General features: G+C 41.8%; 1 protein-coding gene across 1 annotated transcript in view; it reads right to left on the bottom strand.

Annotated features, from left to right (window-relative positions):
- The window catches only part of lrmda (leucine rich melanocyte differentiation associated), a 222,781-nt gene that overhangs the window by 2,469 nt on the left and 192,724 nt on the right, over window positions 1-27,588 (bottom strand). Inside the window, exon 6 of the mRNA XM_020630951.3 lies at window positions 24,569-24,653. Coding sequence (XP_020486607.1) covers window positions 24,569-24,653 — 85 coding nt within the window. The remainder of the gene's footprint in view (window positions 1-24,568; window positions 24,654-27,588) is intronic.

Below are 27,588 nucleotides of genomic sequence, written 5' to 3'. Positions count from 1 at the left end.
CCCCAGCAAAATGCTGATTTTCACATAAAATAGTGAATCCAAGATGGCCAACACTGCTCTCTTAATATAATAAAAAAGTGTGTTACTGCGCAGATAGAGTGCTGCCTACAGCGCTGGGACTGGTCTGCTCTAGCTCTGATGTCACAGCGCTCCCATCGCCACTTGATGAATGTGGCGAGCTGCTGCTAGGTGTCACCTCTCACCAAATGAGGCAAGGACAAGTGGCATTAGTGCTGTCAATGATCCTCTGACAGCAGAACAGATCCAGCTTTCGCCGGGCTTCTTAAATAGACATCAAGTGCATAATAAAAGGAACGGGGAGGGGGCGGGAAGGCTGGAGAGACGGAGCAAGGAAAGAAGAGACTTATGGGAGAGGCGGTGTCGCAGAGGGATGAGGGGTGCTCCAAGCGCTAAGTCCAATCACATAATCCAAAGAGACATTGTCAAGGGCGGGAAGAGAATGGCAACTAAGTGACAGAAAGCAGAGACGGGGACAGAGATACTGGTGCCATATTAGTGCCAAGCATATTCTGATGCCACCCTCAATTCTAACCAAACCTGACACATCGCTCTCTTTCCCCCCCCCACTCCCTCTGACTCTTCAAAGTAGGCTCCACCAAGTCACACACACACACACACACACACGCGCAAATTTAAAGCACCCAGACGTACACACAAAAATACACACACATACCAGTCCCTTGCAGCAGTAGTGGGTGTTCTGTCAGGCGGAGGAGCAGTACAGCAGCAGAAGCAGCAGCAGCAGCCCACAGGCCCGGGGACAAGCTCAGTCAATCTAAATCTGGACTTTGTAGTGGAGCAGTGCTCATTTCCCCTCATAGCCCAGCTACTTGAGGTGATCCAAACACTGAAGTGTGAGGAGCTGTCACCTCCGATAAAATCCGAGACCAGCTCCATGCCTGCCTGCTCCCCCGGTGTGTGAGGGAAACATACACGCGTGTGTGTTGTGTGTGTGTGTGTGTGTGTGTGTGTGTGTGTGTGTGCGAGAGTGTGTGTGTGCCTCTGACAGGTTGGGTTGGGCAGGGAGGGGAGAATTCCAGCTGCCGTGATTCGCCTGGGGATATAGGTGCCACGGCTGGAGATGGGCTTGACACCACAGGACTTGGGGTGTCTCACAGCGCTCTGATCACTTGGGCACCGGGATCTTTCATATATTCACAGCTTACCCAGCGAGAAAACTCACTCTCTCCAGGAGTGGGACCCTTAAAGAGATTACCCACCGAGTTACCAGAACCGAGGCTCCTTTAAGGTATTACCTAGAGGGGATATATTTGTAGGTTGCAACCAAAGCCTTTCAGAGATAACCTTCACAGATGAAGGAACTAAAGCTAAAGGCCCCTCCAGCCTTCACACTCTGCTGAGTTCGTCACGGGCCCACAGGGGACGGAGGAGGATCGGAGGCAACACTTTCTGAGATTCTCCGGGACCAATCGGAAAGCTTGGACGATGAGTGATCTGTAACTCTATATCAGTGCTTTAAAAGAAATAATAAGATACCAGGCTGGGCTCTGATTACAGGAGTTTTTAAAATCCATTACAATATCTGCATCACGCTCATACAGTAAGGATAACTTCACAGATATTCTCTAATCTCAAACGATTATCGTGTGTGCTAAAGGGAGGAACGTACCAGCACATTTGATCCCCTGAGAACTCCTGATTTCAGAAGCAAGCAGATGATACAAAATTGAGGAGGACTACAACTTTCAGTGGGACAAAAATTCAGACGGTTTAATACATTTGGATGAGAAGGTGATAGTTGAGGCACAATCAACAATGGAGGTGGTATCTGTTCCTGTAGTTTCTGTGGACAGTAGCATGTTAGCTAACCTAAGCCTCAGGGCAAGGCTGTTTACATCCTGTGGCTCAGTTGGTAGAGTCGTCGTCCCTCAGAGAGAAAATTGAGACTGACATGTGGAAAGAAGAAATGATGACAATAGCTGCTTGTGAGGAGCAATGGGACAATTTTAGCCAGTTTATATCAGGAGAACGCAACACATCACTGCACAGGGTGTTGATTGACTTCTGTTTGTTTGCAAGCACATGTCATACGCCCTCCTTCTGCTGATGCACTGTTGATACTTTCTGCATCGTTGTATCTAATTTCTGTCACCCATTTATTGTCTATTATGTTTCCTGCCTGTTTTGTTGTTCCCTTTTAATCTGTTTGTTTGTCATTATAATGTTGTTATAAAAATCAATAAAATATAAATTATTTAAAAAAAATGGAGACTGACTACATTCCACTAGTGTCCCCCCTATTCCTGCGTCTTTGTAATTCTACACAGAATCTGCCATGGTATAATGTAGGTGAGGCGGTGACCCAGTGATTTTTATATTGCATTATGGAAGCAGGAGAGGCGCTTCACATACACAAACACACAATAGTGCAAACACACAACGCAAACCACTGTTCTGTCCTGCAGGCTTCGCTGTATAACAGTGACCCTGCCTCGTCCTGGTTACACCTCCTGTGCTATACCTATGATGCTAGTTCAGTAGTGAAACTACTTTGCCACACCATTGCGCCTCTATAACATTGACACGAATGACAACAGCGTAACAGAGGAGTAGAAGTTGAACTTTGAACTGACAATGTTCAAGAGGCAAAAGTTAAAGGCTCAGTTTGACTCTTTTTAACTCTCTCTTAAACAGTACTGACATTATTATAAATATTTACAATTCTACATTTAGGGTTTAAGATTGAATCTGTGAAGCCCCACATTGAAAGCTAATATTTTGGTTGAATATTACAACCAACCCAGCCCCTCAACAGTACCCCCCCCCCCCCCCCCCCCCCCTGTCTTTGTCAGGTGGGTTGAATCTGCCTAAAACTGCCTCCTTACTGGCCTAAGGAGGAGAGGAGTAAATAAAGCAGAAAGAGTAGAACAAAGAACCAGTATGCGATCTTTTCCCAGTGGGTGAAAAAGTGCATGAATGTGTCTTAATTTTCTGTGCAACCTGACCCAAGTTCTGCATATATATCCCGCACTACATTAGGCAGTGTGTTATGTGCATAAACACACTCCAGTTGGCTGCGTCCCCTTCACAGCGAGAGCTTGCTCTTATTACGAGAGAAGCCGTGAGAAAGATGGGGCGCTTTGAGATAGAGAAGGGAATAACTGAGCCACACTCACTCTTACATAACACCTTCTGAGGCCGCGCTCACGCCTGTGGGGTTCCGCCTGATGAACTGATACTAAATAACAAGTGGTACAGTGCAAGAGCCGGTGGTCTACAATATCCTCTGTGTATCCTGAGCCACGGTTGAGCACACTTGAATCAACACCCAGAATCTCGACCATATACACATTATAACAACTCATGCACACTTTCATCTCATGCACACAAACACAGCACACAGTGGGAACAGTGGGAGTAGTCATTAAAGTGACAGATGAACAAAGCAATGTGGAGGCTAATGTTTCCATCATGCCCTGGCAGAGGAACAATCAGGCCTTTGTTGTGCATATGTCTCGCAGCACCTTGTTGTTTTTTAAGAGGAGTAGCTCACCCTCTTGTCATTATTAAAGAGCCGTACAGTTTGTATCTTGTAGCTTCCTCTCAGTGAATGCTGCAGTGGAGCTTATTCTCAGACTGTCTGGTCTTTTCAAAGCTGATTACCCAAAGCATGTGTCCTCTCTATGGGGGCTTGATGGGCCATTCTGCCACAGTGTGAGTAAACCAGCTGTACAAAGCCTCCTATGTACAGTGCTTCATTATCACATCAACCAATATGGAAATAAAAGTTGTGAATATATCATTTTTCTACAGAGATTATAACCAATGAGGGCAGGAAGTCAGCTCGTTTTATCACTTGAGCTCCGAAATCAATCCCTGCAAAATCGCCTTGTTGTATAAAAAGGCCATAATAACTGAGTTGTTGACCAATGTAGTTTAATCATTTTGTGTTTCCTGTTAATTTCAGGTGTCAATCTGCAGAAGTTAACTACTCTGTTTTGGCATACAGACTCCTCACGTTTTGCATTTCCTGTATCTAAGGACACAACATGTGTTTCCCACTGGATGATCAATGATACCTCACATTTTTGGGACACCTTATATCAAAATAATCTGAAATTAAGTCAGAATATTATTATATTTAATCTACAGAATATATAACAAACGCTGCGTCTTTAACACAGTAAGCTTAAAATTGTATTTCTTGCATAGGTGGTTTTATTCTCTGTCTTTGAGAAAGCTGAGATGCTGTTGAGTGTAAGTTCATAATAAGACAGTAGAAATAATCAGTGACAGTAGAACACAGCGAGTTCTGCTGGCCAACCTGAGCCTGAGTGGTCCCAACAAAGTCATATGCTTCCATCTCAATTCACTCATGTGTTGCAAGCAGATTTGCAATACCCGAGAGTGTGGCCAAGGCATTACATTAGACCTGAAAGTGTAAAGTTAGAAAAGGGTTACAAAAAAAGAGGGGGAAACGTCCCTTTTGGTGTAAAATGTTGCAGTGTGAATCAGGTTATAAAAGGCTTGGTACATGCAGGCATATACTGTATTATATCTCTCATATAAATAAAGAACAATCAAAATGTTGATATAAAGTGCAGCTCTAAGACTTCACTTGATTCTTCAGCATAGAGCCAATTTCACTCAATATGGCTCACGACTTATATATTTATTCCATATCTCCAAACAGCTATTTCATATGTGGATCAAGCTGAATGTGTGGGCAAGTATTGGTCTACCTGAAGAAATGCTAACACATGACAAGAGTAAAAAGTGCAAGGTGTGAAACAGATCTAAAGTATGTATAAGTTATGCTGCGTGAACCCTCACAAACTATTGGACATCTTTCAGGTTCTGAAGTCGAATTTACAAATGGTGGTGTAATGCACAAGAAAAAAACTTATTTGAAAGATGTGTTTTTTTTCAAAGTTGGGTTTACCTTGTAGGGCGTCTCTTCATGTGAATGAACTTGTGGGGACATCCACTGCATTAAATCAGAACACACACAATTGTGCATGCAAGCGCACACACTTACAAGAGATAGAAAGCGAGAAGTCAGAGAGAGAGGAGGGAGATGGAGTGGGTTTAATGATTGTTCCCTGCATACAATCAGCTTGACTCTTTTCAAGGGCCATCAATATGTCACAGAGAGACACATCCGACGGATGTAGCTTTTAACATCAAGGTTATCTATTCTCGGCATGAATCCCCCTCCCTCCACTCCTAGTTTCTCGTCCTATCTCCTTTGCACATCCCTCCTCACCCCTTCCATTTCAACTGGTTCCACTCTCTCTTTTTTTTTTTTTTACCCTTTTGCACACTCTTTACTTTTTTACTATGTCTTTTGATTCCTCTCTTTTTCTCAAATTGATTGCTTTTGTTAGTTGATTTTTTTTTTTGTGCCTCATCTTATTTTCTGTCTAGTTTGGCCACTTAACCAACAATTCCATCAGTGCTGCCATCCATCAATGCAAAAATGCAATGAGGAAAAAAAGCCAATTAACAAGGCAATTACACGTCCAGCATTATCTCTTAGCGCTGAAATAACACTGCTGGGCCGGTAGAGGGTGGGGTCAGATGGGGCTGGGGGGCAGGTATCCATAAGAGTTGGTGCAAGAGTGACTTATAGGCTTGGGGCGTAGGCTGCTGTGAGCCAGGGCTATTATTGTGGACACAATCCATCTCCGGCTGTCCTTTTATCAGTTCAGCCCAACGTCATGAGACAGAGTCAACCACCTCCTCTCTACAGGGAGGCCTGCAGATGGATAACCCCCCGGTGTCCCATAAACCAACAGCCAGTGGACTGATTCAGCCTACTGGGAGACAGGCTGGCACACACACTACACTTCAATGGACCAAAATGGAATTCTCTCACTTTTGTATTGGTATGCTAGATATATGTGTCACTGTGCATATGTGTTTACTGATTAAAAAACAATGTTAACTACGGGGAGTTCTCTTGTTGAATATGAGAATACATTTGCTTTATGTTTAAGGAGCTGTTACAATGTCTGCCATTGTCTGTGGGAGTGAAGGAGAGTGAGTGGTAGAAGAAAATACAGCAAGAGGGAATATCAGTTAAGTCGAACATTGATGGCACCATTATGAGGAGCATCTTATTGTCATTTTTATGATGCACATTTCGAACAAAAGCAGTGATAGTTTAATACGACATGTTGAAACTAAATCCATTCTAACTCCATCTTTACTAACAGACTTTTCTGTCAATAAATTAACTGTTTAAACAGCTGAGATGTCACCCGTGTGTCACCCCTTGGGTCTCAAACAAAACTCCTTCATGTAACTTTGGAAATTAAAGTGACATTTGTCCTCTGCCAATAAGAAATATTTAGTCCATTAAACATAAATAGCTGTCACGATGATGCATGCTCTGGGCTCAGGCCTTCCCTGTTTCCCTCCTGGCTGTTTACTGCGGCCAAACAACTGCAGCGCCTGCATGTTCTCAACTTCAGCGTATTGATTAAACTTTTAAATAGCTGCCATATAACCCTGGGACATCAGGAAGATTAATTTGCGTCAATGTTCATCTGTAATTCATTAGCCATTTATACTCTCCACATCCACGCAGGCTATCAGGGAAATGCACCCCATTTTTCACCCAGGCAGAGGCTGGGGAGACGACGGAGGGAAAGGGGGTTGGAGGGAGGGCAGGAAAGACAGGAAGGAGGGGATTACACCGCCCACAACAGGAAGAAATCTAACGAGCCAAGAGTGCACAGACCGGCATTCAGGATAGTAAAATATCCCGTAGACTTAGAGGAATCCTGAAAAAATACACGCTTAACATCAGTAAATGATGCTGTTTCATAGAAGGATGTGTAAATGTACCCACTATTAGCTTGATTATGATTTGCAGTAACAATCTTGGCCGAACAAAACCCCATAATGATATGGCTGTCCATCAAACTTAAGAAAGACAACTGTTGCTGTCTCTGTTATTATTTGGGGCTTGGACGTTAGGTTTCTCAAATAGTTTGCACAAGGCAGCCTGGCATGTTGTTTACTTCCTGTCAGTCAATCAGCTGATATTCTGTAACACATTCAAACATCATGTTTCTTCACCGCAGTAAATATTCTAGCAGACAATGTATACAAACAAGGGATACTCCCAGAGTCAGCCAGACGTTAGTCCATGAAAAGAGTTTTAAGCTTGGTTTAAAGAATAAAGAATGTGGACGCACTCAAACCGTGCTTTGCGTTATGTCCTATGATCTAGTATGAACTGTAGGTGTACAGCATTGGTGTATTGTTTTAATGTGTGTCTTGTGTTGTCTTGCTTTTATGTGTTTTATTTGTGCTTCTAGATATAGTTTTATCGTTTTACGTGCATTTTACATATCGCTGTCCTTGCTTTTTTGTGTCCTATACGTGCCATGCTTAGTTCTACATCTGAAAATTAGCCATGATGTTATGAACGTGCATTCTCCCTGCAGCTTTATACTGTATATACATTTATAATGTTGGAGTTGAATATTATGCAATGATTGCAAAGAAGAAAAGAAAGGAGACATCAGAGCAAGCAACACACAAGACTGTGAGTCCTTGCGATGTATTGTTCTTTTTACTTATAGTGTTGCTGTACAATCTTTCAGTTGCTGTTTGTCTGTTTTGTCTCTTTGACTCATAGGTGGGGAGTATTAAACCAACGGGCTAGAAGTGTCCAAAAGTGAAACAGAAAGATACAAACGTTAGATTTAGGAACTGTGTGCATGACTCAGATAAAAACAACACGCACAAGCACCAACAGTGGATAAAAAAAAGTGGTAGTGTGTGTGTGTATGTGTGTGTGTGTGTGTGCGTGTGTGTGTGCGTGGGGGGGGTTAGTTGAAGGATTTGCTATTGCCACAGGCTGATAGGCTGTCAGGGGAAGGTTGCTGGGTCATGGCTCAACCAGCTCTGATCAATACCAGGTTGATTTTACCACATGATTCTCCTTAAAGTGCAACAATAACACACAGTGTAGGTTTCTATATGCTGCAGCTACTGGAAGCAACTGTTACAGGACAGACCTGAACAAAAATGAGACGGACTAAAACTCCAAAATGCAATCAACATGTCAAACTACATTTGTCAATCAAGGATTAGACATGCCATGGAGTGCATCCTGTGTGTATCTGTTGTGTTTATAGCTTATCAGCAAATAAAAACTGACACTTTGTCACTGTCAGTTCACTAAATGGCTATAATCCAACACTTTGAAATGAGGATGGCATTATTCATTGATGGGTGAATTACAGTTATAACCACACGAATGCCTATCAGTCTTTGTATTTTAAACTTATGAGGATGGGAAGGAAATTGAATTCTGGGGCACATAAATTTTGACTGAGGAGAGAGATTACTGTTGTGGGGGGTCTAATGAAAAAAAAATGGTGAAATTAATTTCAGTGACATTTATTCCATATACAGCCAGAAGAGAACAGTGGTTACAGTAGCTCTGCAGCCTGGAGATAAGACGAGGGAGGTTTAAGGCGGGGGAGTCAGTTTACAAAGTCCCCTTGCAGCGTCTTTCTCAAGGCATCGAACATCATGTAAGCAACACACACTTTGCATTAGAACACACACAAACTCTCCTGTAAGCACAATCGTGACAAGTATTTACTGCTCGACTTATTGAAAGGGTTCATCTACCCTTTAGGGCACATGAAACCACTAACGACGCCAGTAATCATAAGCGCTCATTTTCTCCGTCAACATGTGGATCCCCAAATCACCACGCACGCACACCACGCCTCCTGACACTGATCGATTGTGTTCTTCATTACACCCAGGATTTCTAATTAAAAGAAAAGCACAGATAAGTGGTTCAAACCTCTGGCTGAAACAGAGGAGGGGGGGGGGGTTGGAAAAAGTGAAAACCGCAATTAGGGGTTTGGCTGTGTTCGGTAATGGTGCCGTTAATAAGAGCGGGCGGCGAGTCACTCAATGAAGGTTTAATCACTGGGACAGGATTCAATAACAAAAGAGCGTAATATTAATCACCAGAGAGTGATAACTTCACTGTTCATCTCTTTGACATTGGAGGAAGGGATGAATTAATGATGCTCTCCATCTGAACACATTAAATAATAATTATCAGGCAAAACAGCATGAAAGGGACTGCATAATGAACCCCATTGTCAGGTCAATTACAACCACATAAAACTGTTCAAAGAGAAGTCGCTTGTTACTAGATAGCCATGGTAGAAAGGACAGCAGTGGCTTTATCAGGGAAAGGTTTGTTCAACCTATGATACCGGGGCTTTAAATGTGTCGAAGGGTTGAAGTGGAGTTTAAACTTAGAGGGCACCCAAAGTGTCCAGCCTACTGTAGAAAAAACTTAGAAACCTTCAGTGAGGCGTTCAACATCAAAAATTGGTTAGCAAAAGATGAATGACGTGACAATGACAGTGTTTTTCTGGCTGGAAAGCAATGTCAGTCGCTAAGTGCCATGTTAACTAAACTCAACTACACAGACAATGATGGACTTCACGCCTCAGTGGACAAAATGGCACCTCGCTACCTGTCAGTGGCAATTTCCATCAAATCAAAGATGGCCGACAAATTTTGCCATGAGAGGAACTGCTGCTGGAGTTTTACACAAATGCATTAAAAAAAAACAACAACAAAAAAAAAACATGCGCGGATAATAAAGGCGTCCATTGAGGAGTAGTTTCTTCCTTCAACACACCATGAAATTGACAATGGTTGTTCTTTCAGTCAGTAACGGGTACGTCAGGTTGTCCTCTAGCTTATCTTTTTTTTGTGCGCTCAACATCAATTACCGCCTGGCTGCCACCACTCTGAGACACTCTCTTAAACAAACAGCCCAGCAACCTCTAGTGTGACACATATCAATACTAATCTGACGTCTTGTTCCACAGTTGTTCCCCTCAGACCTCTGGCTGGCTGCACCTGCCTGACCGCAGTGCCCGGGTTGGCTGTACTCCTTCACACTTCCTTCCCCTGCAGACATCAAACACTTATTACTCCCCATTCAGGCCTTGCTAACTGACTGGCCTGTCTGGGCCACACAGGGACCCCATTATTAGAGTCATTTCAGTGCCCATCTTGACGCCTGTTAGGCAGTTCTCTACCTGGGGCTCCTGCTCCCTGCCTGCCCGACTGAGTGCCTGGCCAGCCAAACAGTGATTGGACATGACATGGTGACAGAAAACAGGGGAGAAGGGCAATAGAAATAAAAGAACAGAGATGGCAGAGTGAGGTGGACAGAGTTTGGGAGAAAGGAAGGTGGGTATGTTAGCTGGGGCCCTTGTGGCACAGGGCGTGCCCATCAACACGGATGAGCGTTAGCCGAGAGCGGCATGTCACAATGATGGAGGGGCCGGATCACTCACATCAGAGCTTCATCTGACTGGAAGATATCAATCTCCAGGCCTAATCCGAAAGGACATGGTAAAATATCCTTTAACATTGCTCTCCCACACTGCCTTTGTGTGTCCCCTGCTTCTATTTCTCCCTCTCTCGCAGCTGAAAACGTGTGTAACCTTCATTGTTGGACCTCAATCGACCACACTCATTTTCACATCCCATTTCCTCTGTCTCCAGCACTGACAGTCAAATTATGATGGACAAAACAGCACCTTGACATAGAGCATTTAGCACAACGTGTCACAATGTGTGGCAGGAAAAAAAAAAAAGAAGAGGAGAATAAAAAGTACAGATCACTACACTGGTGTAAAGTTTAGATCAGGAATACTACCTTGATGTTGTGAAGCTACAAAAACAAGAAGTGCATTGTTAGATAAACTGTTTCAGTGATGTCATCTTTAGAGGAAGAAATCAATGAAACCCACACATGTACTGCAGTTAAAATCAAAACAAAAACCTTCTACCAGAACATTTACAGAAATACTGATTATTTTGTTAAATATAAGATTAAAATATACACATTTATTTGAATACTTTGAAACTATAAACATGAAATTCTAAACAGGCTGACGTGGGACACATGCAAACCACCACATTGTGTAAATACCAGGTTGAAATGATGAAAAATCTATCCCTGGTGACATCATATGCACCAAAAAAAAATTATGGTTTGTCCTAATTGCATGCGGTAATTCCCTGCCAGGATTTATACTGACGAACCCCCAGCAGCCAATCAGGTGTGAGGCAGAGGTGATGATAGGTTTGTGTTGTGTGGAATATTTCATGCCCCTCTGGCCTCTGTGTGTCCCAAGTAGACGGATGGCTCCACTGTAACTCTACTTCTCCTAATTAATATGACATATCCCCCGTTCATATGCAGAAAGTGAGGGAGGGGGCGGAGAGATAAAGGTATGAGGGGATGATTAACTGTGCATCTGTCCCCTGCATGTGAGAAATGATCTCGCCTCTTCTGCTTTCTCCAGTCCTCCCTCTTCTTTTTATTTCCACCCCCCTCACTTTCTCTTCTCTCTTCCTGCACTCTCCCGTCTTCCTCTTTGGCCTTAACTCTCTTTCTCTCTCTTACTCTCAACTGCCCCTCTCCTCTCCTTTCCCCCATGACACTCTCGGACAGTCCCCAGCCCCCTGCACATCCCCTGACAGGTAGAATAATAACGCTCATACATCACTGCCCCGAAAAGTCCAATAACCTAAATCTTCACTTGCCACACACCCCGGGACTCAATTACTTTATTGACATGTAATCTTCATAAGGGGAGAAATATTGAGCATGTAAGGTCAGCCGGTTATGAAGACATATTATCATATTATCTGCATGAGGGTTGTAGGGGCTAGGACCTGACAAAGCTAATTATAATGGTACATGTTTCAGAGCTCAGAGCGTATTATCTGCTTGGCTGCTTGGTTGAGCCACAGCTGAGGTATAGAGGAGAAGGGGATGAGATTTCAAACCTAATAGGGGCTGGGTGTCATCTCAGGGCATGGGAATTAATGAAGCCAAATATTATCGACTGCACATCACAGCGCTAATATCCTTGATTTGTTCATTGTATCTGTCAGGATTACCTCGCCATAGTCTAATGGCTAACAGCAGACCGCAATTCAAGCTGACCAAGGAGGCGATACAATAAGAAAAAAAGATATCCCTTCAAGTATTGTGTAAAAAGTCCAAATAAGCTGTTAGCGCTGTGGCAGGAGTCGTTCTTCAGTTGAAATGTCACACGGGGTTAGTGATGGCAGGAAAGATGGACGCCCATGGCTGTGTTATCGCTCCTCTCCCAAGGTTATCTTAATTTCGTTCTCTCAGCTGCCTGAGAAAACAATAACCCAGGCAATCATACAGCATATTCTTAACAAGGTGTACTCTTGCAAAACAATGTAGATATTTCTTTACCATGAGGGTTAAAGGAGGAGAAAAATAAGACCAAGCTTGTTATTTTAATCAGAAACACAATGGATCAGAGTGCACAAAACAAAACAGTGGGCTAGCCCTGAGACATTGAATCTCAGGGTCATAGTGTGCAAACAAAGACTCCCACCGCAAGACATGTGAACATGTTCATTTCACTTTATCTGATATCATGCCCTCCTCCCGTATTTCTGTCCGATTCCTTATCTCAGATCTGCTGCTGCAGAAGATGCCTAAAACAGTGTAGAGCTGTTGGCCAATGCTGCCAAAGGTTATGTGTTAACACTTGCTAATGGTGTCAAATGGAGAGACATATTTTAGCTTTCAAGGTCTCAAGGCGCTCAGCGCTCCAAACAATGAAAATGTTCTACTTGCTTTCACTTGAATATGTAGTTTTCAAAGTTTTCAATATTTCAATTCAATTTTATTTTACCGAGTTCTTCTTTTCTGAGAAAACAGAATAACATCTTTCTGAGCATATGTAACAGACTTTGATGGCTACCAATTCTGAAGGTTTAGTTTTGAATGCATTTTTGTCATGTGAGATGAGGAATAAAGCAAACAGACTTTTAAATCACAACAATCTGGGATGAATTCATGTTTGACCAAAATGACTCAGTCAATCCAATCATTGTGCGCTGCAGCGACATAACATGCCAGAAACTATCTTCGAGTCAAATTATGATGGCGAAATAACTTGTCCGCTTGTATTATCTGGACAGGAAAACCTGCTCCATCTGTTTAAAGTGACTTAATCAAGAAATCAAAGTGACAGATTAAAAGGTTGTTTTGGACTTCCAAGCATTTCAGTGACCCCCCGCTCCTTTCATTCTGGTTGGAATATTGATGCTGAACAAACCACAACGGGAGGCTACTTTCTTTAACACTGGCTCCTCTTTATATTGTAAGAGAGATATAATGCATGTAAGTTCAAGAAAATAGCTTACATACTTATTTCCAGATGATCTTGTGAAGCATAAAGAAGCCAGGATTAGCTGACTCTCACCTGTATTAGTTTGAGCTCAGACGTAGCTCATTCAGTCAGATAGTGATTTTAAAGTAAACAGAAGCTCAGATCCATACAACTGAAATCCCAGTGTGTTGGATAATGGCCGTCTCCCAGCCTGATGCAATGAATAATCTAAATGGCACCTAATGTGAGCTATGCTGATAGTCTGACAATAGTTGGTGTTCAGACATCACAGCTTAGTGTCTCCCAATTGTATATTGATGCCGAGGCAGTTGACAATAAATCACTGGATTCACCGGTGAGTGAGAAAACAGTTTAGACAACGGCCCAATGGAGCTTACCGTAATTGACAGATGAGTTCAGCTCTTTCCACCACAATGGCTTTGGAGCATTGGGGGTACCTGTGTCTGAGTGTGTGTTTCTGTTTGTATGATACTGCAGAACCAACAATAGTCCAAATAAACTATGGTCACAGTCATGCACACTTTGAATGCCTGCACTACCGACTTGATGATGCGTATGTAATTATATTTAACTAGTTGCATTGAAAATAAAACTTGAAACAATTATTCATATTTACACACTCATCTATTCATTTTCATTGAGCTTATAAGGGCCTCAGGAAATTTAAACTGTCGTTTATGACCTTGTCGAACACAAGGATTATTCCATTACTGCTATGTGGAGGTGTTTAAAGTCTAATTTTACATAGATTTGCCTGTTTTCTCCAGTGGAGGTAAATTTGAATCAATAAGTGCATCTTTATGGGTGTTATGTGTTTGGTTTAAATCCTTCTGTAGATTTGTTTAACTTGTTTTGGGGGAAATGTTATGATTCTCATTCTCATTCACCATGCAGTTTTGTTTTCCACTTCTGAGAGGTGTAAAGATAATTTTTGGGAAAACACATTGATGTTCAGGGAAGTTCAATACGGCATGTTTCATTTCTCATGCTATGATGGGTTATAACCAACATTTTAGTCACGTTTTGATTTAACTATCGAGAAAGTTGTTCCCATAATCTGGCTGAAATGTTTTTCTGGGTAAAAGCTATCTTAGTGCACATTTCTTTTTAAGAGTAGTTACTAAAGTATGTATTTTAATGAGTACAATGTTATAACCAAAACATTAGTAGAATAAAACTACAAAAATATAATGGGATCATTCTTAAGGATCTAGGCTAGGCTAGGTCAGTTGTTCTTAAATGATTATAAAATACTGATTCAGAATCTTAAGATCTTAAGCTAAGACCTGTGCACACTGTCAATAATTAGTATGTTGGGATACTTGTTATTGTAAAGGCATGATAAGTCTATGTAAAGGCTGACCTGACAGTAGCTTTTGCACATAAATCCTGCCTATAATATCTTCATTTTATGTCTACATACTGTGGGGTCGACTTTGATCTTCCCACTACGCTATGCATGGGTATACAGTGGTTCCAAATAGCATGCATATCACTACTGTACCATCACATTGATCATCTGGTTTGTTGTCACATAGTGATTGGAAAACCAGGGAAGGCTAGGTGTAACTATGTTTAAGTATCCCTTGGAGCTGGTCCTCTAAAAGCCCACCACTCTATGTTGCGGCGTAAATTATCACTGGTGGTCCCTTTTTTTGCAGCATATTAGTGAATCCATGGCATGTATAGCTCCGTTACGATCATGCCTGACAGAAAGGTTTAGTGATATAGCACAGCTGTTAAGCCATGCAGAATGTGTTGTCACCCGGCATGATAAACTGGGCACAGAGTGAATTGGAATCTAATTTGTTGGAGCCATTAACCAGACTAGCATTAAGGCATGTTTTCATCTTGAATGATTACTGTGTGAGATGAGTTATCCAAGAATTACGATCTACAGTCTACTCAGAATATAATTCATTAAACACACACTGATTTAGATATATGATACATCATAAACCAAAGAGACAAAATGTTTAAAAAGTACTGTCTCATTTTCTTATCCTACATTACAATTTACAACCTAAAATATCAGCAAAAACATCCTCAGTGATGCACATTGATTACGAAGCTACAAGGACTAACTGAGGTCTGACCCTGTCTCCTTTAGCATGACAAGTTGTCCAGCATCTGCCAGCACGTTCGCAGCTATTCATCAGCATGAAGGGTGGGGAGCACCCTCACACCGACAGACTCCGCCTGCTCACCAAGCAATTTGTTTCAAGGGCTATTGACACAGAAAAAAACTGGTTGACCAAACATCCATCCTGCTGTAAAAATATCCAAAACCATCTGGCAGCTAACCCCCTTCTAAATTACTTTGATGGACTTCCACCTTTGGAAACCATGATGACTACAGAAACCAGCACCAACTTCTGACTGAAAGTACGGCTGGAAAGCACAGGCTGATATCCCAAACCACTACTCCAGATCATGGTGGGAAATGAATAATAGTATAACTGCATAAGAAATAGCAGAATTTCAGAAGTAATTCTGAAAGTCAGAACAATTTACTTGGGTGATTTATGTTCTGTTACTTTTTCTTGAAAATGACCAGCACAACTGGTGAGTGAGCAAGGTCCAAGGCACCAGCGGTTTGTTTTTCCAAGAGGGCTGGGCCTGCTTGGAAGAAATTCATGTACATTTCTGTCATTATGAAGTATTTGGAGAAAAAGCCAGCATATTGCTTAGACTTTTGGGATGCTACCATCATATATAAAATACAGACTATTCCATCTTTTGTCCTTCATTTTACTGATTATTGGATTTTTCCACCAATGGTTAAGATATAAAGATTGCGAACAGTTTGCTAACTTTGACTAACATGCCACTTTCTGCAAACACTGTAGTTTTGTGTTTTACTAATATTAGACCTGAAACCAATTTGCCTTGTTAATTAGCCTAAAACTGGTTGGTATTTTTGTGGCTTTGGTGGTTTTTTATATTAGATCGGTTCCTTGACAAATGTGTGCAATACCATCTGGTAAAGCATTCGTGGAATCAGAGACCGATACTGATATGGTATCGAAATTGGACAACTGTATCATAATTAACAAAAGGTTGGTCTGCAATTGTCACAGATGGATATTTTCCTGTTGCAAATAAAACGATTCAACATTTGAAACCATCAACTTTCACAGTAATGGTTTAAGATATTATAAAGTTTGATGGAAATGTCAGGCTCATTGTTTACTACAAACAATGTAGGTGTTCCACCAAACTGCAGCATAACAGATGTGAGAAGTAGAAAATGTCTCAGTTTTTAAATTAACTTATGTGGCATCATAATGCAGTAGTTTGGATCACTAAAGTCAATACAAATCCAGCACAATTTAAATGAACAAAGAAACATCCTTTAATAAGGTAGAATGTCACAGAAAGACATACTTACTTTTAATCCACTCGTAAGAAGTGCTAACAAACAAATATCTTGGAAAAGCTCAGATGCTGACATTCCCATCTTTCTACTTTGAGTTTTTACTGTATACATCCAACATCAGTTTAAGAACCCAAGACACTCAGGAGACTCTTTCAGCTACATCAAAAGGAAAGGTAAAAACAATAGTGTCACTGACATTTCCCCAAACCCAGCACAAACAGAATTATTCACACACCGTGCGGAGTGTCATCGGATAACGGAGAGATAATGACACTTGGTGGAAGGCAGCTTTCTCAAAACAGTTTTGAGCTGGCACGTCATCGTTTGGCGGTTAAGCCTGTCATGGAAGTGGAGGAGGTTATCCTGGCATTTTAATCTAACCTCGTTCTGAAGGAGAAGGCATAAAAGGTGATTTTCAGGGTTAGTTATAACAAGGACAGGCCTGCCTCCAAAAATGAGCTCTCATCACTCTGGATGCGGACAGTGCAGTATTATGGGAAGCCACGGTGAAGGATTGCAGGCCTAGTTTGCCTCGTCCCCTCTCGCCTCATCCATCTCCATAGACCTGCTTTAATGGATATTCATGTAGCTGAGCCAATCCACTCCTGGGAGGAATAATACCATATCATCTGACTCACAAAAAGGAAATAGAGCCTGTCCTCGCATACAGGGAGTGTATACCATTGTGATTTGCTGTGATATGCAGCAGGAGCTACCTACCTCCCATAAGAATAGATAGATCTAAATGGGACTGATTTTTCTGGTTCCTGTTTATTATTATTGAATACAGGTCTAAAAACATGTTTCATGGAACAAGTTTAGAAATGAGTGTCCAGTTTTGTCTGCTTGAGTAGGTCACACACACACACACACACACACACACACACACACACACACACACACACACACACACACACACACACACACACACACACACACACACCAAAAGTGCAGTGAGTTTTTATGAGGACAAACACATACAGTACCATAGACTATGAAAAATACTGGATTGAATTTCATTGAAGTCACCCAGTGGTTTCTAAAGAGCACTATATTGAAAATGCTGACTTCACCTAACTTTGGATGGATCAATCTAGAAACAGACACGAGGTGGAGTTGAGGCTTTAGCCCCCGGTCAAAACAGCTACAACTTGCCTGCCTGACTGTCAACTCAGCCAAAAAATGAATTTCACTTTATTTTTAACACTGGAGGTTGCTGCTTGACACATACATATCACTTTATATGACATACTAACTGATTCATATTTCATATTCATTCATCGAAGGCAAACTGATTTAATCAAAACATCTTCAGGGTAAAGTTGAGCTTCCTTTAGATTTTTATTAAATTTTTTTTGTACATTTCTAACTTTTTACCACCCATAGATACAAGTGACTGGGCTTAGTTCTAAACATTTATTTACAAACCTACTTACTTGAAGGCTTGTAACAACACCAAGACTATATCGGAAACAGTCAAGGGGGAAAAGAAGAAGTATACAGATTATTTACTTATGAGGATTATTTTTCAGATGTTAGCAGCTCCTGTAGACATTGTGGATTGTCTTTCAGTTTGCTGATCCTGTCCAGTTAATGCATACAGTCCACAGTATTTCCTATGACAACAACATCTTGCCATTCTTTGATTAAAGCTCCTGTGAGGAACTTTTGCGACCCTTACAGATAAAGCTAGTTTCCTCTTTGCAGATCTTATCCTGTACATGTGTAAATTGTGTTTTTTAAACAAAAAATCTTATGCATCTATCTTCATTCACTCAAATGTACAGTAACAACCTCTGGAGAATAGCCGAGAGAACTCCCATGATTCCCCGCTAGCCCCGACTTCATCTTTTGTTCTTGTAGTATTGATTGAGAGGCCCCTGGCGGTGCAATTGACATATTGTAACATTATTATTGGAGAACTTTTTTTTAAAACATGTGTATACCATGTAGCACAAGTAACCCAACAGTAAAGTTAATGCAGTAATATGTAACATAAAGAAGTGCACTGTGGGGGCAAGTTTGCATGTCCATACAGAGCTTTTGTGGGTTTCATTTTTGTGGTTAAAAATGGAAGAAAAAAACTAACACTGGGTCTTTTGAAACTTGTCTCAAGCACCTCATCAGTTACAAACTGGCAAAGATGGCAAAGAAATAAAACGTTCATGCAGTGACGAATGCTGGGGAAACAGCTTTATGAACTCAGTACCCGGGAAGAAGGCCACGTCTTTACTTTGTCAACACACCTCAGACAGTTTTGTGCAGAGGCTCACTCAACACAAGCTGATGGTCTATCTGGCAGTAAGATCTGTATATATCATTCCCTTTGACAATATTTCATCATCCATCTTTTTCTGATGTTCAATGCACGCAATAAAGTTGAGCTCAACATAAAAAGTTTACAGAAAGCAGATCTGCGAAAGGCTACTCTGGACCAGTGCAGAGGAAAAGCTTACACTTTGTTCTTTCCATATGCCTCTTTTTAAAGTTTTGTGGGCCAGTGTAAGGCTTTGTTTTTTAAGAGTGATGTTTATCAGGGGACAGATCCTGCTGGTATAATCATTACGAGGCTGACTGAAATGTCTAGCAGAGCACGTACACGTGTCTAATGGGAAACGTCAAAGGTGCTCTGTCTTTTCTCAACGCCTGCCAGAGAGGACATTTCCATACTCATGCAACATGGCGAGGCAGTCCAAACCAGAATGGGAAGATTATCGGTAGGGAGATGAGAGCTTTATTTCTAACTGCAGAGTGACATCAGACAGAAAAGGACAGAATCAGTCAAGATAAGCACGGGGAAACAACTGGGGAGTAAAGAAACAGATGTCTGAGGTAATATTTCAATTCATTTACCAAGGATTCTTTCCAGTATGTGTGTTCACTTCAAATAACCGGATTTTTAGAAAAGTTAATTTTGTTTTCCCTCCAGCATCTCTCCATCGTGTTATTAATAATAGCATCATCTCTTGTTCTTATACAGGCAACTGTATTTCTGATTTGGTGCATTTACTTTCTTTAAGCTGTAAAACTCACCCTACATTTTGACAAAGTGTACTGTGCAAAGACCATTAAGTCATCAGTCAGAGCAACAACCTTTCCCTTCATATCGACAACAGCTAAGTTTCAACGCAAGCAGTTTTGTCACCCATTAGTCATGTATCCCATCCAGATGTCGGGTGGAGGGAAGGAGGGGAGGAGTGAGATAGCAGCAGGTGTAGATCTCTCCGAGCCCAGCTGAGCTCTAAAAGGCAGTGCTTAGCACCCACAGCTCCGTCATCTGGCCTCTCCCCTGTCTCCGCCAGCCTTTCGACAGCCCATTCCTCATCATTTACCCCTTTTTGGCAAAGCCCAGAGCCCTTCTAATGGGCCGATCTGAATGCTTCCAGATGTTTGTTTATTTGTTGTTCAGCAACTATAAAACAGTTTACCCTTAGTTTGGATCCGGTCCCATTTCTTCTCTTTTTTAACGGAGTGGAGGGGGGAAGCAAAGCAGGACTTGCGGTGCAGATCACCCGACATGTAACGAAAGCAAGCCGCCAAACAAATGTGAGACACCCCATGGGCTTCATCAGGAAGGAGGATTTTTTTTTTTTTTTTTTTGCTTTGAAGGCTGCTTCCCTCTTGGGATTAGAATAACAGTTGTGCACCATTTAAGATACATACATACAAAGTAGCTGGAAGCAGGCCCAGAACATCAAGATTAAAAGAGCCCAGGGCTCACACTGTAAGGCAGATTTCAGGCATTTCCCCCCCGTCTGTTTACTCTGCTTGAACAAAGATATCCCTTTCATTTACTGCTGTCACGGCTGAGGGATGGCCTGCTCATATTTAATCTGATACCTGAAAAAAACAGCGAGTCTGGCCTTTTTATTGAAATGTACAGCGGAAATGAAAGGTATATTTCATTAAAATCTCTTCTGTGCACATGAATATATCAATCAAGTATGAAGCCTCTTTTTTTTTTTTTTTTACATACTTCTGAACTACAGTTATAATTAGATCTATAAAATCATCTTGTGCATCTTCAAACTGTGTCAACCTACGCAAATGACAAGCTGGTAATAAATTACCCTGCCATCGTTTTGCATGTTGAAATGATAAATCAGTATGCAGCACATTGCTGTGGTTTAACATGGTGGTAAAAGCCAGTGTTCATGAAGACAAACTGTACTTTAGGCTGCGACTCCATTTTGGACTGTTTAGATTTAAAGTTGAGCTGACAGTTGGACCAGCACTGAGACTTAGAGCCAAGGTGACAGTAGTGGAGGATCCCCAGGCCCCTCTGCCAGACTATATACTCCACTCCACTCTGTGTCACGCCTTCACCAAGACACACTGAAGCACCCACCATCCTCCTTCAAGTTGTCTTTTGTCTAGCTCACTCTCATTTTTAAGTCCTCCTTTTTTCCCCACTTTTTAATACCGGCCCCCTTTCCATTTTCCGCTCTTGTACCAACCATCTATCTGAGCGAACAAATCTTGATTAAGACCTTTCTACTGCAGCACGTCTTTCTCATTCCTGCTCCGTTTTGCTCCGTCTCCACCAGCTAGACTCCTCCACAACCCAAAGACAAGAGCTTATCCTGGAGTTGTGTGTCCTTGGTTTCCACCTCTCTCTCCCAGGGCAGTGACCTGCCAGCGCTGCCCTCCTCTGGGAGCTCCAAGCTGCTGTAATTACCTCTGGCACCCAGGCTCTGGGGCTTCCATACAGGTGACACATTGGAGGGTGGGGGGGGGTATGGGGGAGTAGGTGCGGAGGGGTTGAAAGGAGGAAAGGGGGGGTTCTTTCTGCGCAGCGACAGGGCGATGTCAGAAGTGCTGCTGATCTGGAGTTGGGATAAAACTATAGCCTCCATTTTTCCATTTTAAAAAGGCCGATTTATTTAGCTTTTAAAAGAACTACTGGTATTACTTCATGCTGCATTGAACTTAAAAGCAAAAAATATATACTTTCAGTGTAATGCTTCTTGCCTTTTTGGTTTTATTCCACATATTTAATTTATTTCATACAAAGAAAAGTGCCTTTTTCTCTCCTGCACTTGTGTTTTTTATCTGCATTACAGCACAAACAAAAGACGTAGGCTACCTAGCATGCACGAACAAAGAAAAACACAACAGAATATAACACCGAAAACCTCACTGCTTTTGTAAAAACCGTGTAGTGATCTCTAAAATTGACCATGCATGCTGAATGGAAGGGCTGCATTCAAATCCTACAGGATATTCTTTCAACCCGATAGTCTATTTCCTGAATTATATTCAGTAAGCATATTGTTTTTGGGAATTAATGTCTGAAAGATTTTGTTTGTTGTAGCCCTGCTTTTCCACGGCTTTGTTCTCTATGAAAGAGGAATAACTGTGACCATCTCCAACACATAAAGAAAACTGGAGTATGTCTAAGATGTGTAAATAAAAGAAAACAAATAACAAAGAGCCGGGAAAGAGGCTGGAGGCAGGGACATGAAGAGGAGGTGAAGGGCGAAGATGAGGGCTGTGTTATCTAAGACTGCAGCGCTGCATCATAAAAATAACAAATGGAGGCTGTCAGTGCTGCTCAGATCTAAGACGGAGGGGGAAATATTTCATGTGTCAGATCCCCTCACCTTTAAATGTACTGTTCTTACACAGGTCTGATTGTGACAAAGCGCGGGGCTCCTCCTGTCCTTACAACCGGGGAGAGCTGCCACCGTCCAGGCCTTTATGACATAGATCTGTCCTTGGCACCATAAATGCAGAGGGTGGGGGGGTTGTGCTACCATAGAGGTGGTCAACCTACTGAGTGCTTTGAATGAGACAGTGTTGAATGTCTCAGTCCAAGAAGTGTGGGGGGTTTATCAGAAACCACCCTGCACCATGTAAAAAGTGTGACTACATATGAACAGTAGATTCTGGTCAGAAACCCTCTCCACATTAGCACATTAGCACATTAGCACACGCTTAACCTCAAAATACACCAGATTCACAACTTTAAAACACAGAACTGAGACAATCCAAAACAGGGACGCTACTTCTTTAATGTTTTTGGTCTTGGCAGCTCTCTTTAAAAAGTGCTGCATTTATACATTGGATTTGATTGAAAATTAGAGACCTGATTCCTGTTTTTTAAGCTTTTATTAGCCAAGGAGTAGTCTAGCTTTTCATTTCAATGTAAATGGTTATTTTGTTCCTATATGTAGTAAATGTGCATGCAATGTCTGGAGACTTTTAGTGATGCCGAATGATCGCAGTAGTTGTATAATATTATTTTTTTCTTCTGTATCATTTCAGAGCATGTCAATTAAATCATTGTGAATGTTTATTACCCTGGGAGTTGCAGATAGTTAAATACATTTGCCATCAGCGAGCGAGCTTGTCAACCTATTCATAGCTTCAGTAATGTGAGTGTTGCAGAGGCCTGGAGGGCAGGTGGCGGCCACCATTGAACACACTGTAGAGCTGCAGAACAGGCTTGTTAATCTACCATCTCCTCTAAACTGCCAGATTTGGGCACTGGGAACACTTATACAGCACCTGCAACACTATTTCAATCACTAAAAACAGCGAAGTCCTCGCCAGAACTTCACTTCAGCAAAACCTAGCTATGTTTTTGCTGCATGGAGTGAGTGTGTTTGTTTGCTGTTTTCTTGTCAGTGCTGTTGTTTTTCTTTCCCTGCACCGTGGAATGCGTTTAACTTCTCTCCTTTAAGTATACAGAGATTGAACAAGGTTTGACATACGTGGGTTCAAAATGTACCTTTTGAAGTTTACAAGCTCCTTTTGGCAATTCAAACTTTTAATCCAAGGATAAAACTGATCAAATGCTTTACATGGATTTTAAAAAGACATTTCTAATTAAAAAGTCTAATGATGCTAAATGAAAAATACACTTTACCATGTTTTTCAAACACTAATATGTGTTCCTATCCTATCTAAAAAAAAAAAAAGAATATGAGAAAAGTCCATCCTCTGCGTCTTCTGCCGGCTCTGCTTTTCAGAAAATGCGTGCTCAAACAGGTCATTTGGAGATTTTCCCTTAATGACATCACAAAGGGAAGAAACCCCTCCCCCAGGTGGGTGACACTCCCACAGCTAGGTGGTTGTTTTGCCTTCTCACTGTAAACCATAGAGCATGGTGCGAGAAAGCCCGAGCCGCATCCCCTTCAGAGAGGGGCGTGGTTAAACCCAGCTCACTTACATTTAAAGCTACAGACACAGAAACAGCCTGTTCTGAGGAGGATTGAAATAGAGGGGTTTATAGGCATGATCAAATACAGGATCAGAGTGGATTTTTAGCAAGAGACTTCACAGACATGTTTTGAGGAGCTGTGAGTCTTATTGAAACATGTTGAAAAGGAGGTAATATGTGACCTTTAAGTAAAAATATCAACATTGACTTAAGTCTAATGATACAATAGAATAATAAAATGGATTGTCTGAGGTTTTTACAGTGGCCTGTACAACCACTTTCAAACATTATATCTGTTAATGAATACACATTTTCAGTTACAACTACAGTACAGTATTTGATGTCAAGAAGTTATTGCACAATTACATCAACTGACAGCACTGGGTCAATAAGAGGCCTAATCAATGTCTTGTATCCACAGATCAAGGATGCTTCATCTTGTTTATGTACTGTGTCCTCCCACGCACACATTCAGAACAGAGTTAACCCAGATTACTCCGATTTATTAGCACCATGAACACATCACACAGATGAGATGAGATCAATAAGAATAGAGAACATAACTTCAAACCCGTCTCAAGGTCAATAGATTCCCACTCCCTGTAGCCATTTAGGGTTATGACTTATATTTACATAATCCTCGGGCAGTGTTTGAGATTGAATGTATGTATGATAATAAATTGCGATGCTTACTGTCTCGATCGGAAGTATATTTGTGGAGATGTGTGTATAATCCACCTGACTAAAAGGTGAAGAAGTCCAAAGGTCTCTTTTTCTCGTCCTTACCTTTGTGGTTTCTTGCATCTCTGGATCCTCGGGGTAGAGGAGTGTAGGGCATCTCCTGACCCTCTGATCCAGCCTCAATAGGCGGCTGTGAGAAAGCAGACAAACACATAGAATGAGTATCTGAAGCAGAAAAGGTTTAACAGGTTTGAAATTACAAGTATGACTGCAGCTGACTGTTATGAATCTTGGATTGGTAGAGGAAACACTGCTCCTGCTTTATGAGAAGATGTATCAGAACATGTTTTATGACGTCTCACGTGTTATGGAGCTGCAGTCCAGCCTTTGATGATCTGATATACGACGTGGTCAGGGAGGAGAGGTCTTAACCTTCACTCAGCCGTGACCTCCTGCAGTGGTCAACCAAAGGGTAGACGTCACTCATTCTGAGCAGCCAAATGCAGCATGGTTATATGAGGGTAGTCACAAATGGCAACAAATGACCTCACTGCGTTGGTTTGCATCTGCTTAACTGGCTTCTCAGTGGAAGTCTAAAGAAGACTATAATGTGCATCCTTTTTTTCATAAACTTTCACTTGGACAAGCAGCTTTTTATTTCCAGGGGATCAAAATAGTTTATACCTGCAGTACTCCAAACCGGATTCTGACTGAGGCAGTTTTTCTAAAAGAGGGCATAATCTTCCTGCCTTACTATATTTCATTGTATAATTGTGGATAACTTGTATTGTTCTTTCTGTGTTGATTGTAAGCCTTTTAGAGGTTCAGGCTAAACAAGTGTGACAAATGCTGCTTTGAGACAAAGAGAAAACACAGGCCTGGATCTCAAAGCATGTTCCCAAACAGGTCAAGAGTTTCTTGTGTTGTTGTTCTATTTTGTAGACTTTCAAGGTCCAAAACATCCTCTTCCTTCCTTTAGCCTTTTAGCGAGCAGAGCAGGCAGTTTATCATGACACAGCGATATCTGATGCCTTTGCAGAAATACTTTCCTCTCCTGCAGGAAGGAATTCGCCAGGCCTTTAATCATAGCAAGAGACTCAACTGACAAATACATATTAGAGACAGTTTGGAGCTGCATTTTTCCCCACTCTTATTGTTGTTCCTCTACATGCCCATGCATAACCTTGAGAAATGGAACGGTCTGCACTCTTAAATGGAACCATATTCTTCATGTGCAAAGAAGAGAGCACTGTGAATCGAAAACGATCACATAATGTGCTTTTTAGATAGCATCTCTGAAAGGCATTAAGAGCTGGCCAGCATGTGTCTCATATTACAGCAAAGAAAGAAAAAGAAAAGGCAGAATAAGTCTATCTTGAGACCTTAGCACATATATGCTGGTGGACCGATGCTTTTGGAATAAAAATATTGTTTTGACAGCACACCTGCTGCTCCCGGCCTCTGGAGTGGCTGAAATCTGTTAAGAAAATCACTGTATGCTTGTACGCTGGACTAGTATGGACTGAAAATGTACACGTTGTACTCAGTAAAAACTGACAGTTTCAATTTGAGAGCAAAAGAACAATCAGGTATTCTTACCCACTTCTTTTTCTTACTGAAGCACCAGCGCTATGAACTGTTGAATCAGCCATTTATCACCACCCATCCTATCTATAAAGACTCTTTATGTTGTCATTATTATGAGCTAACAGAGCAATTCAGGCATAAAGACAAGGGTTGTTAGCCTTCTCTATTTGATCTACCTCCTTGTTCTTCTTAGCCACCAAGCGGCACCCCTGCTTGCCTCATTTCCTGGTCTGCTTGAAAGATCACAAGCCCGGGCCTCTTCTGGCCTGCTTGGCCCCCCAAAAAGCCTCGTCTAATCCTGCAGCTTGCCCACAATTAATCTTCCTTGTTGCCATGTCATTAACAGCACCACCCACAGACTGTGTTTGGGGGGTGTTGGAGGAGGAGAAGGAGTAGGAGGACACTGCATAGAGCCTTTGGCCGCCTACGCTCTGGTTTTTACTCCTATGGGAGGTTAGTTGATTTGCTTTAAGTATCACCACCCACCCAGTCCCACCCCCCCAGTCCCCCCCCCCCCGTGCTATGCATGACACCACCGCTTCACCACTGCCAGTATCATGCCTGCTGATCAAACAGCCAGCCCCATTCAACATCTGTGGTTGTCACTTCCCGTCCCATCCAGCAAAACCATTTCACCCCTCCCACAGAGCATCAATCAGCCAGCTTTCCCATGTCCTGATCCTCCCTTTTTCTCCTCCTCTCAGACCTTCCTCTGTAACGCTTCACATCTGCTCTCTTTCACTTCAGCCAATGACCTGTCCAGAAGAAGAGAAGCAGCAGAGCTTATGACAAGAAAGCATGTGGAACATATTGGGAGATTTTTCTCTAGCTTCGAGAAGAAATATTTGAATGCTTTGTGACCAGCTTTCAGGACGGCTAGAACACTACTATTATAGTATTACAACCACATATACCGGCATGACAGACCAATGTTAAAAACTGAATGTCATCCAGGTCATTTTTTAAACCTTTATAATGCATGTACTGTAAGGGCAAAATGAATGAAAATACAACATTGTATGATTACCCACAATAATGAAGTGACAACACTTCTCTTCCTGAATTTATTGCAGGATATATATGGTCTATGAGTGTTGAAAACAGTACTTGCGCATACAAATTTCCATTCCAAAAAGTCACAAAACACAAAAGTACCAAACTAAAAAAATCAAATATTGTCCCATGAATATCCTCAAAGTTCATTTTTCTTAAACAAGCTCTTAACCTTGGCTGCTCCTATCTCTATTCCCCTCTTTTTTTTTGGTATCTCGTCTTTCTCCCCTGTCCCCCCTCTGTTGTTTTTTCCGGTTGTTCCTACACTGAACAGAGGGAGGTGCTGCTGTGTCGTCTATTTAAGAAACTCCTGTACACCCCTTCCCCCCCCCCCCTCCTTCTTTCTTTCTCCGCTGTCCAGATTAGTCTGCTCATCAAGCTGAGCATTGTTTTAATTTGCTGGGCCCGGGGCATATGCTGAGTGTTCACATCATTATTGTCTCTGTGCAATGTGAGTTATCACCACAGCTTATGATAATGCGGCA

Source organism: Labrus bergylta, chromosome 10 (genome assembly GCF_963930695.1).
Source record: "Labrus bergylta chromosome 10, fLabBer1.1, whole genome shotgun sequence".
NCBI lineage: Eukaryota > Metazoa > Chordata > Actinopteri > Labriformes > Labridae > Labrus > Labrus bergylta.
This window is presented reverse-complemented; position numbering and strand designations above follow the sequence as displayed.